Below are 12,554 nucleotides of genomic sequence, written 5' to 3' on the forward strand. Positions count from 1 at the left end.
GTGTATTTTGATAGCTGCTATAACAGATTGGTATAAAAATTGATATAATAAAGAACAAATTCACAAACAAAAGACTAAATTCTATTAAATATGCTCTTTAAGAAGGTAGAAAAATGTACATTCCATTTAAAACATTAATCTATTCGAGTTAAATAGTGATTTAAAGATGTTAGCTGATTAGAAATATTAATAACTGAAATATCTTATTCTTCTGATGATAAATGAATTATTACTATGTATGTATTTCTCTGGTAAAACAATAGCTCTGCGAACAAACACAGAAGATTTATTTATTAACTAGATGAACTGGCTGATATACAGAAACCTGAGTGCCCAAGGACTATCCTAGGAGCCTTTTTCTAGAGTGGGTAATTGGCATGCTCTCATTATGTACCTCTTTAGTGCTTTCAAAGAAGAACAACTTATATGCCTGTGTTTAAAATTTAATTTAATGTTCCTTCCATCTCTTTTGTTCTTATTACATATTTTAAAATAGCCACATAGAAAGTCTGATAGTAGGTATTCAATAAATATTTGCTAACTGCTGCTGAAAACATTAAGTCATCAGTACTTCTGATTACCTCTCAGGCAGTCATGACATGTGGGGCATACATAAGCAGGAGAATAAAATGAAAAAGAGCGAGCCTTACACATCATTAAGTTCAGCTACTCTCCCAAGAAATTCTTCGTAAGTTAAGGAGCCACTTTCTCGAACCAATGTGACATGTTTTGCTACTTTTTCTGGTAACTTGTTAAGAACCAACTGCGTCTGATCCGAAATCTGTTGTCCCATGATGAAATGATGTCTTTTGAAATCCAGGAAGTGTTGCTTCACATAGTTTCTGTTAAATATATATATAAAAGTTACTATATATAATATAAAAACAGCAGTATATCCACCCCTTCAAGAAAATAAAAGAAAAACTAGGAATACATTTAAGTAGAGTTCAGGAGGCTGATATCATTTTGATATTAGCAAACACTTCCTTCTAGCTCAGGGGTGGGGAAGGTCCAGCCGCAGGACTGTACCAGGCCTGAAAAATCATTTGGTCTGGTCCTGCCAAGGCATTAGGGGTGAGTTAATTAAATGTTTGACCAAATATAGCCGGCTAATTTTTAAGTTGATGATTTTGTATGACCCTCGATGATGTTATAAATATCCAAATGGCCCCTGGCAGAAAAAAAGGTTCCCCACCCCTATTCGGGATCACAGAACAGTAGTATTGCATGGGAACATAATTTGCAAACCACTGGCATAGACTTCAGCACAAGACAAATCTCTGGTCAAAATTTCTCAAAGAACTAGCAGCTCTCATACTACTGTGCCACCTATAATTTAGTCCTCGCAAGCAGAATAATAATGTGCTTTCAAAAAACATTTGGAAGATTTTTAAAATAAAGAACAACTGTTTTGTGTTTTTTTTAAATATAAGAATATCAAGGATTCCAAAAATGCCACATTCTTTAGTGGGTGGTAATATACACTTGATCACTTCTTTTTCTAACAAGTGAATTGTTGTAGTTCAAATATCCTTTATAAAGATATAAAATTACATCACGGGCAATTGGCAAAACCAAAAACCAACCCCCAAACCCAATCCAACCCAACCCAATCCAAAAACATCCGGGAAAGTTTAAACTATATCCATTCATAAAAGGATTAAAGAAAAGCTGAAAAGCCTGAAAGTGCAACAAAATGACTAACTCACAAGTACTGTAGTATTTATAAAATATACGTAACTGAAATAATCGATTATTTTCATCATGAAGTCAGTAATAAAAAACATCAGTGATAAAAAACTCGGTCCCTAAGGATACACTTTCATTACTCATTCCTTATTCAACCTCTGTTATCTGTAAGCTGTTCTGCAAGATAATTAACAGCAGTTACAACAGATATTATAGGCAGCGAAATAAATTCAACTAGAGTCACTATAGAGCCTGGAATGCCTATTCAGAAGAAAATTTTTATAGAAGGAAAAACCACAAAAGGAGAGAGAGTACTTGGAGGTTAAGAATACTGATTTCTGAGAGCACCAGTATGTTTACTAAGTACATGACATACGTATTTGGAAAAATACACTAACTAGACTTGTAAGAACCCTCTCTGGACCCTCCCTGCTTTTTTGGCAGAGGGTAAGGTTAAGTGTGCTAGGTGTTTGGAAGTGAACTAAGGAAGATGGGGCTCCACACCTCAGAAACCAAGTTCAGTTACAAGAAATGACAAAGAACATACCTTTGGAAATCTACAATTATACTAAAGAGGAAATTATTTAGAAATGGCAGCCAGGCAGCATCAAAGGAAAGAAAAAAAAAAATCCACACGATTGTTGAGTTCAGAGAAAATCACTTCTTAGAGAGGCGACCTCAATAGAGCAGTGACTAATTTAGGGTCTGGGCCCGATGAAATTCTGAATGGATGGAGCTCAATTCACAGCAGTAGGAATGGGCGGAGGGGGGTGGAAAAGAGTAACTTTATGCAGGGTCAGAATGTGGGCGTGCACTGCAATTAAAGGGGCTGGGGATGGATTTGAATAATAGTAAGTCCACGTTTTGCAGCTAACATGCAAATAACAATTATTAGCCAGGAAACGTTTCGTCTTGGCCGGGCCTCCAGGTAGCTGGTTCACCAAGGCCAGACCTTTGGGAAGAGGCGCAGCCTAAACTAACTGAGAAACGGAGGGCCGGCTACGCCGAGCAGCTGGCTTGGCCGTGAGAGTTAGGGTCGCCGGGCAGAGGGGCCGTCCTCTGGGACATCCGGTGCGGCCGGGCGCACGTGGTTTTCAACGTGACCGGTGTGTTTACCAAACACGCCGGCCGCCCCCGCCGCCTCGGCCCCTCCTCAGGCGCACTTGAACCTGGAGCTTTGAACCAACAGCCACGTCCGCGATCCGACAGGCTGCGCAGGCGGCAAGATTCAAACGCGGTTCCGGGCTCGAGAAGGACAACCTCTCTCCAGTGCCCCCAGGTCCTCTCCCCAAACGGGACCAGCCACCTCCCCACACCGGGCCATTGAAACGGCCGGGCCGGAGCCGGTGCGTCCCCGCAGGGCCTCCCAGGCCGGCTCCGCGCCCGACGCCGGACCTAGAAGGGCGGCTCCCCCCGGAGCCCGGCTCGGCAGTCCCAGACCCAGGTTCGCGGAGCTGACGGGACGGGAGACGACGAAAGGACGGCGCTGCGGAGCTCACCCAGGTTCAAGGCATCGCGCTTCCGGGGGTACAGGTGCCGCCCCTGCCCGTCACTCGGGCCCACAGGCGGCGGCGGGCTGCGGCGGCGGCGGCGAGGCGCGCGACCGTCGCACCTCAGTGACGTCACGCGCGTTGCCTGGAGACAGCGCCCGTCCTTCCCCAGAGCTGGGCCTTGGCTCACGTGCTCTGCTGCTCCCGGAGAGGGAAGACCCAGGCGGGGGCCGTGCCCCAGTGGAGGCCTCGCCGGGCAGGCTCCTGGAGGTAGGGGCTCCGTGGGGCGGCCGTGGGTACGGCCTGGCCGGCTGCTGCCTCTCCCGGCGCCATGGGCGAGGGGCGGAGGGCCCCCTGGTGACAGAGGCCACCGCGAGCCCGGTCTGGTCAGGGGTTGGATTCCCAGCCACCACTTAGGAGGCCTCCAACCGCCCACTGGTCACAGTTACACAGAGATGGTCTCGTTCCTTACCACGAAGCGGGGTTGAATATGCTTGCCTCACTAGACCAAGAAACATAAAAGAGAACATGTGGGCAGTGATAGATGGCAGCGCTTACTATTATGAACAGGTGTTGGCGATGTTACGGCTTTTCAGAACATACATCGTCAATAAATGTGGTCCATTAAGTATCCCGTGTGCCAAGAACGATGCTAAACACCTACGGGCACTGCTCCAAGCACTCGGCCAGTAAACAGCAGAGCAAGGTTTTAACCGAGGGATGCTTAGTAGCTAAATGAAACTACTCCTCACGCTTGTTAATGTTTCCACACCTGTCCTTACCAATCACTTGTGGATTTACCCTGTGAGGATCTAACCCTGCCCTCTAATAATAAATAGCTCACATTTATTGACCATTTACCACGTGCCAAGCCCTGTTACAAGGACTTTAAAGGTATTAATTCACTTAATCCTCTCAGCAATCCTATGAGGTATCTATTATTAATATCTTCATTTTACAGATGAAGAAACAGGCTTAGGAAAGTTAATGAAGTTTTCCAAGGTCAACCGCCAGGTCAGGAGCAGAGCCAGATTCAAACCCAAGCTAATCGAACCCTGAGCCCATGCTTTTAACTCTTGTTCTAAAATACCTCAGTGAGATGATAAGACTTTAGCAGGACCAGGTCCATGTCTGTCTGTGTACTTTTCTTTTTTAAATATATTTAAATTGATTTCAGAGAGAAAGGAAGAGGGAGAGAGAGAAACATCAATAATGAGAGAGAATCATTGATCGGCTGCCTCCTACAGGCCCCACACTGGGGATTGAGCCTGCAACTCAGGCATGTGCCCTTGACAGGAATGGAACCTGGGACCCTGCAATCTGAAGGCTGATGCTGTATCCACTTAACCAAACCAGCTAGGGCTGTACTCCTTTCTTATACCTCATTTAGAGCATACTGAGGATTCTCTTCCTAATGGCCAGCAGAGAACCTGACATGCAATAGTCGTTCAGTATTTGAACACTTGATGAACATTTAATGCTGCAAAAACTAAGATCCATCATGTGTGAAAGCAGTTAAACTTCGAAGAAATATTTGCAACCCCGTGTTCACTGCAGCATCCTATATGATAAAAGGCTAATATGCAAATCGACCAAATGGCGGAATGACTCGTCGCTGTGACACGCACTGACCACCAGGGTGCAGACACTCAACGCAGGAGATGCCCCCTGGTGCTCAGTGCACTCCCACAGGGAGAGCGCTGCTCAGCCAAAAGCCGGGCTCTTGGCTGGCGAGCACAGAGGCCATGGCAGGAGCCTCTCCCGCCTCTGCAGCAGCACTAAGGTTGTCCGACTGCCAGCTGTGGGGAGTGGCCCTAAGCCGTCAGTGGGACATCCCCGAGGGCTCCCAGACTGCAAGGGGGTGCAGGCTGGGCTGAGGGACCTCCCTCCCCACCACGAGTGCACAAATTTCATGCACCGGGCCTCTATTATTTATAATATCCAAGAGGTGGAAGCAACCTAAATATCCATCAATAGATGAATGGGAAAAGAAAAGGTCATTTGCCCATTTTTTAATCAAGCTATTTGGGTTCTCTTGTTGTCTGTGGATATCCTTAGTGCTGCTGCGGAGGTGGGAGAGGTTCCTGCCACCGCCGCTGCTCTTGCCAGCTGAGAGCCTGGCTTCTGGCTGAGCGGCGCTCTCCCTGTGGGAGCGCACTGACCACCAGGGGGCAGCTCCTGCGTTGAGCATCTGCCCCCTGGTGTTCAGTGTGTGTCATAGTGACCAGTAGTTCTGCCATTCGGTCAATTTGCATATTAGCCTTTTATCATATAGGATGCTGCAGTGAGCATGAGCATTGAGTTGTAGTTCTTTATATATTTTGGAACAATTGGACATTGAAATTTTAAAAATGCCATTCAGCAGCAAAAATAAAATAAAATACTTAGGAATAAATTTGGCCAAAGAGGTGAAAGACATATAAACTGAAAATTACAAAACATTGTGAGAGAAGTTAATGATCTAAATACAGAGATATATCATGTTCATGGGTCAGAAGATTCTGTATTTTTAAGATGTGATTTATCTCTGATTTGATCTATAGCTTTAAAGGCAAGTTCAACAAAAATCATAGCAGGTTCTTTTTGTGGAAATTACTAAGCTAATTCTAAATTTATGTGGAAATTCAAAGGACTTAGAGTTGCCAAAACTTTGATCAAGAAAACGAAAGTTGAGGGACTTATACTGCCTGATTTGAAGACACTTCATCAAAGTAGATAAATGCATGAAAAACTAAGCACATGAAAAGATACTCAGCATCATTATTCATTAGGGAAATGAAGATTAGAGGTACAATGAGATATCACTGAACACCCTAGTTACTAGAATAGCTGAAATTTAAAAGACTGATCATAGCCCTGCTGGCGTGGCTCAGCGGTTGAGCTTCGAATGAAACTCATGGTTTCATTCCCGGTCAGGGTACATGCCCAGGTTGTGGGCTCAATCCCCAGTGTGGAGTGTGCAGGAGGCAGCCGATCAAGATTCTCTCTCATTATTGTTGTTTCTAGCTTTCTCTCCCATTCCCTCTCCCTCTCTGAAATCAATAAAAATATATTTTAAAAAAAAGACTGATCATAAGAAGTGCTGACAAGGATGTGAAACAGCTGGATTTTCATATACAGCATGTTGGGAATATAAAAGGAAACAACTATTTTGGAAAACAGATTGGCCATTTTTTTAAAAAACTAAACATATACCCACCATATGATCTAGCCATTCATTCCACTCATAGCAATTTGCCCACAAAGTCTGTACATGAACAGTCATAGTAGCATTATTTATAATAGGCCCAAAGTGTAAAGAATCAAAATGTCCATCAACAGGTGAATGGAAAACAAATTGTGGTATATTCACACAGTGGAATACTACTCAGAAATAAGGAGGAATGAACGATTGATATTCTCAACAACATGAGTGAATCTCAAAATAATTATCTGAGTGAAAGAAACCAGGTTCTCCCACTCCCCAAATATATAATGTGTGATTCCACTGATACAAGATTCTAGACAATCCAAACTAGAGTGACAAAAAGGACATCAGTGGTTGTTTGGAGATGGGGAGTAGAATGAAAAAGAGATGGGCAGAAGGAAACTTTTTGGTGTGATAGATATGTTCATTTTCACGATTATAGTGCTGGTTTCACAGGTGTATACATATGTCAAAACTTCTCATATTGTACAATTTTATATGTGCAGTTTATTAAATGCCAGTTATACTTCAATAAAATTGAGGGAAAGGACTTTCTATTTCAACCTAATCTGAGCCTTGGATTCAGGAAAATTACTGTACAGACTGCCTTCAGTTTTATAAAGTGGGGCCATTACTCCTTTTTATACCTCATGGAGAAAGTAATGAGGAATGAACTATAGGAGAGACTGTAAGACTGTTCATTTAAATTAGTATAATTATTGATATCTCTAGATAATTCCTTCCATCTCTACAGCTTTTTTCTTATGTTTGTACAAGCATAATGAATTAGAATGTAAAGCAATAAGACAGTAATAAGGATTATCTTAAAAACCATAGTAAAAGAGATTAAAAATTCTCTCTGGAATTCTTATCATGAAGTTATTTTGTAGCAGGGTAAGGAAATCTTTATTTTTTTATGTATTAAAAAGTAGGAAAAATGTTTGTAGGATACCATAAATATAAATAGTAAGAGTTATGAAAGAAGGAACCTCTAAGTTAATTGTTTTATAAGAAGGATCCTTTTATAATGAATCTTGCCATTTGTAATGTGTATTCAGTTTACATAGGTATTTTCCAGTTAAAATGCAGAGGCTTCAATAAAATCGTAGTAAACACAGTTCTGTAGTGAAGACCAGGAAAATCTGAGAGACTTTTGAAATATTTTTCTAGGAAAGTATGTTCAATGCCTCCTGCTTTTTGTAAGGTCACTAAACATCTGTGACAGGACTGTGGGAATGTATGAGGCGGCTTTTAGTGATTATGGATTGTAAACATTTTTAACTTCCTGATGTAAAAATCATAAAGTTGAAAGAACCGTCTAATAAATCATCTAGTCCAACATTCTTCTTTTATAGATGAGAAGCTGAGATCCAATGAGAAGTAGTTCATCTAAGGACTACGGAGCAAGTTAATTAAACTGGGTTAGGATCCTGATTTCCTGGCCACTAGTCTGGTACTTTTCCTCAATATGATATTGTGTTTCGTTCTATTTGTGTAGAATATGAGGGAACAGCTGGTCACTTACAGTGAAAGTTAAGGTTTCATCATCTTCCAGAATTCTCCTGTCTGGCTGCTTCTACTCAAGATCCGTACTCTGTCCTCTGCTTTTATTTACACATTTGGAGAGCTCATGCACTCATAACTTCAGTTATCACCTATGTTCAGATGATTCCCAAATCAGCGTTGCCAGTTGTTTTCTTCCATTGGTGTTCCAGTCCTGTACTTCCATACTTACATAGAATATCTCCCATAGGAATGAATGCCACAGTAATGGCACCTGAATTCCACAATTTCCATATCATAGTGGCTTCAGTATTCTTCTGGTCTCCCAGGCTAAATCATGAAGAAATTTCTGTCTCCTCAAGCATTCTGTCATGGTGTCCTATACCTTCTTTAAAATTTCTCCTTGTTTAATTTTTTTATTCTTTTAAAAAATTTCTTAGTGTGTGCTAGGCACTGTTATATGTCCTATATTTATTATATTTTGTAAGCCTCACCCTGGTCCTAAAAGATAGGTGTTAAAAATAGATACTAACATCTTAATTTTACAGAAGAGAAAGCGGTTCTAGAGAGGTGAAATAATTTGCCCAAGTTCACATAGTTCATAAACTACAGAGGAGGGACTCACATCCACTGTCTGACTTCAGAACCTACCTCAGGTTTTAGTTACTGCACTATATTTCTACTATTGGGTTCAACCCATTCTTGTCCATTCTATACTGTCATCTCAGCCTAAGTTCCATGTTACTTCATAGATAGGTTAGTATAATAACATCTTAGCTGATGAACTTATAATGAATCATATTTAGTCAGCTCATCTTGTATTTTGCTGCCTGACCAAACTTAAAATATTTTCATTAAATCTACACCATAAGGGTGCTGGTGTTCAATATTAGGCCAGAGCAGGTAAACAGCCTGGATCCCAGTCTTTGAGAACCCATTTTAAATGAATGATTTGACCACACCATTTCACCAAAGGTGTATCTGGATCTTAGAGAGAGTTGGTTCTGTATATTACCTACCCTCATTGTTATCATGTCAGTTCAGGCCAGCCCCCCACAATCCTTCATTGCTATGTTCTATGGTCACTGATATCAGTGCAACTCTTTCTCACCTTCACCCACCTTAGGCTAACTTCCTCCCTGCCTTAGCCATCTCAGCTGACCTCAGGAATTCCCATATTCCTGTCAACAACTCCCCTGCCATTATCTGATTTTCCTTTGAACACTTTCTACCTTACTGAATCCAGAGGAATCCACTGCCCTGATGACCTTTTTGGCAAGGAGACAAGTTAACATTCTTTCTTCTAGCTGTCAGTTCCCTTTCACACTAATGTTTAATTACTATCAATTAGTCCATCTGGACATCTGATTTTTCCTAAGCCAGCTATGCCTAATAACTGCAGATCAAAGAAGTCATGTTTCTCCTCATGCAGATACAAGACTCAGACCTTACCATTACTATGTACAAAAGAAAGATCGTTGAGTACTAACAGGACCAGAGGAAATGAAGTGAGAAAGCTCAAGAACATAGAGAGTATGTACTTACTCCAATCCTGGGAGTTATCCATCAGTTCCCAGATGTTTGGACCAATGGGAAATGACCACTACCACAAGAGAGCAAAACTTAGGTCAGTTTATCCCTCTGCTACATGGAAAACAAGGACTAGAAGCAGTCAATCCACAATTATATTTCCAAGATTATCTAAAGATCATCTTTTTATAGGTAGTTAATTTGTACTAATTTGTTTTGAATTAGGATCCAAACAATATCCTTTCATTGCATTTGTTATATTTCAAGTCTTTTAATTTAGAGCAGTCCTCCTTTCCTCCTTTTTTTCATGCTATTGTAGAAATTTGGGTATGTTAGAATTCAACCAGACAAATAGATAAGTAGGAAATATGTACTAAAACATTTATTCCAAGGAGTTGGTTTACTCAGTTGTGGGTGCTGCAAGGCAAATTGGAAATCTGTAGGGCAAGCCGTCAGGAAGGGCAGGAGAAATGCCAAATTCTTTCTTTTTATATGCAGTCATACACAACATGTGGAATTTTAACTTTTAGTATAATTATAAATTCGTGGATTTTATATATTTGATCAATTGCATTTACTATTACTTTTGATTGTTTATATAGTCCCATCTTTGGCCAATGGTAACCACGTCATATTGTCTTTTTGACAAGACTTGGATCGCTTCCTTGTGTTCCCATCCTTGGCTTATTGTCTAAATTTCCTGCTGTAGACCTGGAACTAGCCATGCTTCTAAGGAACTTTGGATCCTTTCACTGGGCAATGGTATTTAGAGACCACAATTTGGTTGCCAAATGTAGACATAGCTATTGGATTGTCACTACTTCTAGTTCTTTTCAGTGGACAGGGCTAGGGACTATAAATGTTTGAAAATAACAATCTAGAGCTTGTGCTGATGTTCCTAATTTAAATGTAATATTATAAGATTTTAAATCTAACTTTGATGTTATACTTGTATCTCTTTTATCTTATGTTGAAAATATTAAATCTTTTTTTTGAGAATTTTTATAAAACTTTATTTGAGGCAAACAAAGGGTATATCTGGAAGGAAGATCTCAACAGACTAAGAAAAAGCTTCCAAAAATATTAAATCTGAATAAAGTTAAGAAATTATTTACATTATAAGGTATAGAATATAGATTCAAATAACAAAATTCCAATGTTACTATTGACTATTAGGTTACCAAATGAAGTTTACATGTTCTGAATGCTGTGTTCTTGGAATATATATCACTAAGGATGTAGAGTCAAAATACTATGCTCTAGTCCCTTGAAATAGTTTTATTTTAGTAGTTTCTCAGTTTTTATTTTTAATTCTTATTTTCAGGGATTGCTTCTTAAATTTAATTTTAAAAAAAATCCTCATCCAAGGATATTTTTTTCATTGATTTCTAGAGAGAGTGAAAAGGAGGGAGGGAGGAGAGGAGGAGAAAGAGAGAAAAACATTGACATGAGAGACATATCAGAGATACATTAGTTTCTCTCCCCCACCCCCTGCCCCCCGCCCCCGCACATGCTTCCACCTACCCCCACTGGGGTTGGGGAACCTGCAACCCAGGCACATGCCCTTAACCAGAAATCAAATCTACAACCCTTCAGGCCTAACCACTGAGAAAAACCATTCAAAATCTTATAATTTTGGATTTGTGACAATCTGATAGAAGTGGTGTATTAGAGAGTAGTTTTAAAATTTTATTATTATTTTTTTATTAATTAAATCTTTATTGTTCAGATTATTACATTAGTTACTCTTTTTCCCCCCCATAACTCCCCTCCACCCAGTTCCCACCCCACCATCCTCCCTCACTCCCCACCCACTGTCCTCACCCATAGGTGCATGATTTTTGTCCAGTCTCTTCCTGCATCCTCATCACCCCTTTCCCCCCAAAGAATAGTCAGTCCACTCCCTTTCTATGCCCCTGATTCTATTATAATCACCAGTTCATTCTGTTCATCAGATTATTCACTTGATTTTCAGATTCACTTGTTGATAGATGTGTATTTGTTGTTCATAATTTGTATCTTTACCTTTTTCTTCTTCTTCCTCTTCTTAAAGGATACCTTTCAGCATTTCATATAATACTGGTTTGGTGGTGATGAACTCCTTTAGCTTTTTCTTATCTGTGAAGCTCTTTATCTGACCTTCAATTCTGAATGATAGCTTTGCTGGATAAAGTAATCTTGGTTGTAGGTTCTTAACATTCATCACTTTGAATATTTCTTGCCACTCCTTTCTGGCCTGCAAAGTTTCTGTTGAGAAATCAGCTGACAGTCGTATGGGTACTCCCTTGTAGGTAACTGAGTTTCTTTCTCTTGCTGCTTTTAAGATTCTCTCTTTGTTTTTTGCTCTTGGCATTTTAATTATGATGTGTCTTGGTGTGGTCCTCTTTGGATTCCTTTTGTTTGGGGTTCTCTGCGCTTCCTGGACTTGTAAGTCTATTTCTTTCACCAGGTAGGGGAAGTTTTCTGTCATTATTTCTTCAAATAGGTTTTCAATATCTTGCTCTCTCTCTTCTTCTGGCACCCCTATAATTCTGATGTTGGTACACTTGAAGCTGTCCCAGAGGCTCCTTACACTATCTTTGTATTTTCGGATTCTTTTTTCATTTTGCTTTTCCGGTTGGGTGTTCTTTGGTTCTTCGTATTTCAAATCATTGACTTGATTCTTGCGATCCTCTAGTCTGCTGTTGGGAGTCTGTATAATATTCTTTATTTCAGTCAGTGTATGCTTAATTTCTAGTTGGTCCTTTATCACAACCTCGAGGGTCTCATTAGATTTCTTGTAGGTCTCATTAAGTTTATCAGCAGTTTCTAGAAAATTCTTGAAAACTTTAAAAGTGTTTTGAACTCTATATCCAGTAGTTTGCTTTCCTCCATTTCTGTCATTTGTGTCCTTTTTCTTTGTCTACGCATTTTTTATGCTTCCCTGTGTTGATAAAGTAGTTTTCTGTGCTAAGTGTCCCCTAGGGCCCAGTGGTTCAGCCTCCCCAATTACCTGAGGAGGACACTCTTGGTGCACCCCCTTGTGGTCTTTGTGCACAGTCTTGTTGTAGTTAAGCCTTGATTGTTGTAGGTATCACTGGGAGGAATTGACCTCCAGGCCATTTGGCTGTGAGAATCAGCTGTGTCTGCAATGGGAGAACTTCTGTGCTGGAGAC

At 40.6% G+C, this 12,554-nt stretch overlaps 1 protein-coding gene and 1 long non-coding RNA gene across 7 annotated transcripts in view; one reads left to right on the forward strand and one right to left on the reverse strand.

The window, feature by feature from the left end:
- The window catches only part of RNF141 (ring finger protein 141), a 40,141-nt gene extending 36,824 nt beyond the window's left edge, over positions 1-3,317 (reverse strand). For 3 of the 5 annotated variants that reach the window (XM_059708896.1, XM_059708897.1, XM_059708892.1), the window contains exons 1-2: positions 3,189-3,309; positions 651-842 (exon numbers count right to left, since the gene is read on the reverse strand). In XM_059708896.1, the coding sequence (XP_059564879.1) occupies positions 651-793 (143 nt within the window). In that variant the 5' untranslated portion in view covers positions 794-842; positions 3,189-3,309. Of the gene's footprint in view, positions 1-650; positions 843-1,741; positions 1,892-3,188 lie in introns of those variants that run through there. The other 2 variants (XM_059708895.1, XM_059708893.1) reach the window with 2 other exon arrangements.
- A 42-nt stretch (positions 3,318-3,359) lies between these two features.
- Positions 3,360-12,554, forward strand: part of LOC132240965 (uncharacterized) — a 121,876-nt gene continuing 112,681 nt past the window's right edge. For both annotated transcript variants that reach the window (XR_009454433.1, XR_009454432.1), the window contains exon 1: positions 3,360-3,449. This is a non-coding gene — a long non-coding RNA (uncharacterized LOC132240965). The remainder of the gene's footprint in view (positions 3,450-12,554) is intronic.

Source organism: Myotis daubentonii, chromosome 9 (genome assembly GCF_963259705.1).
Source record: "Myotis daubentonii chromosome 9, mMyoDau2.1, whole genome shotgun sequence".
Taxonomy (NCBI): Eukaryota; Metazoa; Chordata; class Mammalia; order Chiroptera; family Vespertilionidae; genus Myotis; species Myotis daubentonii.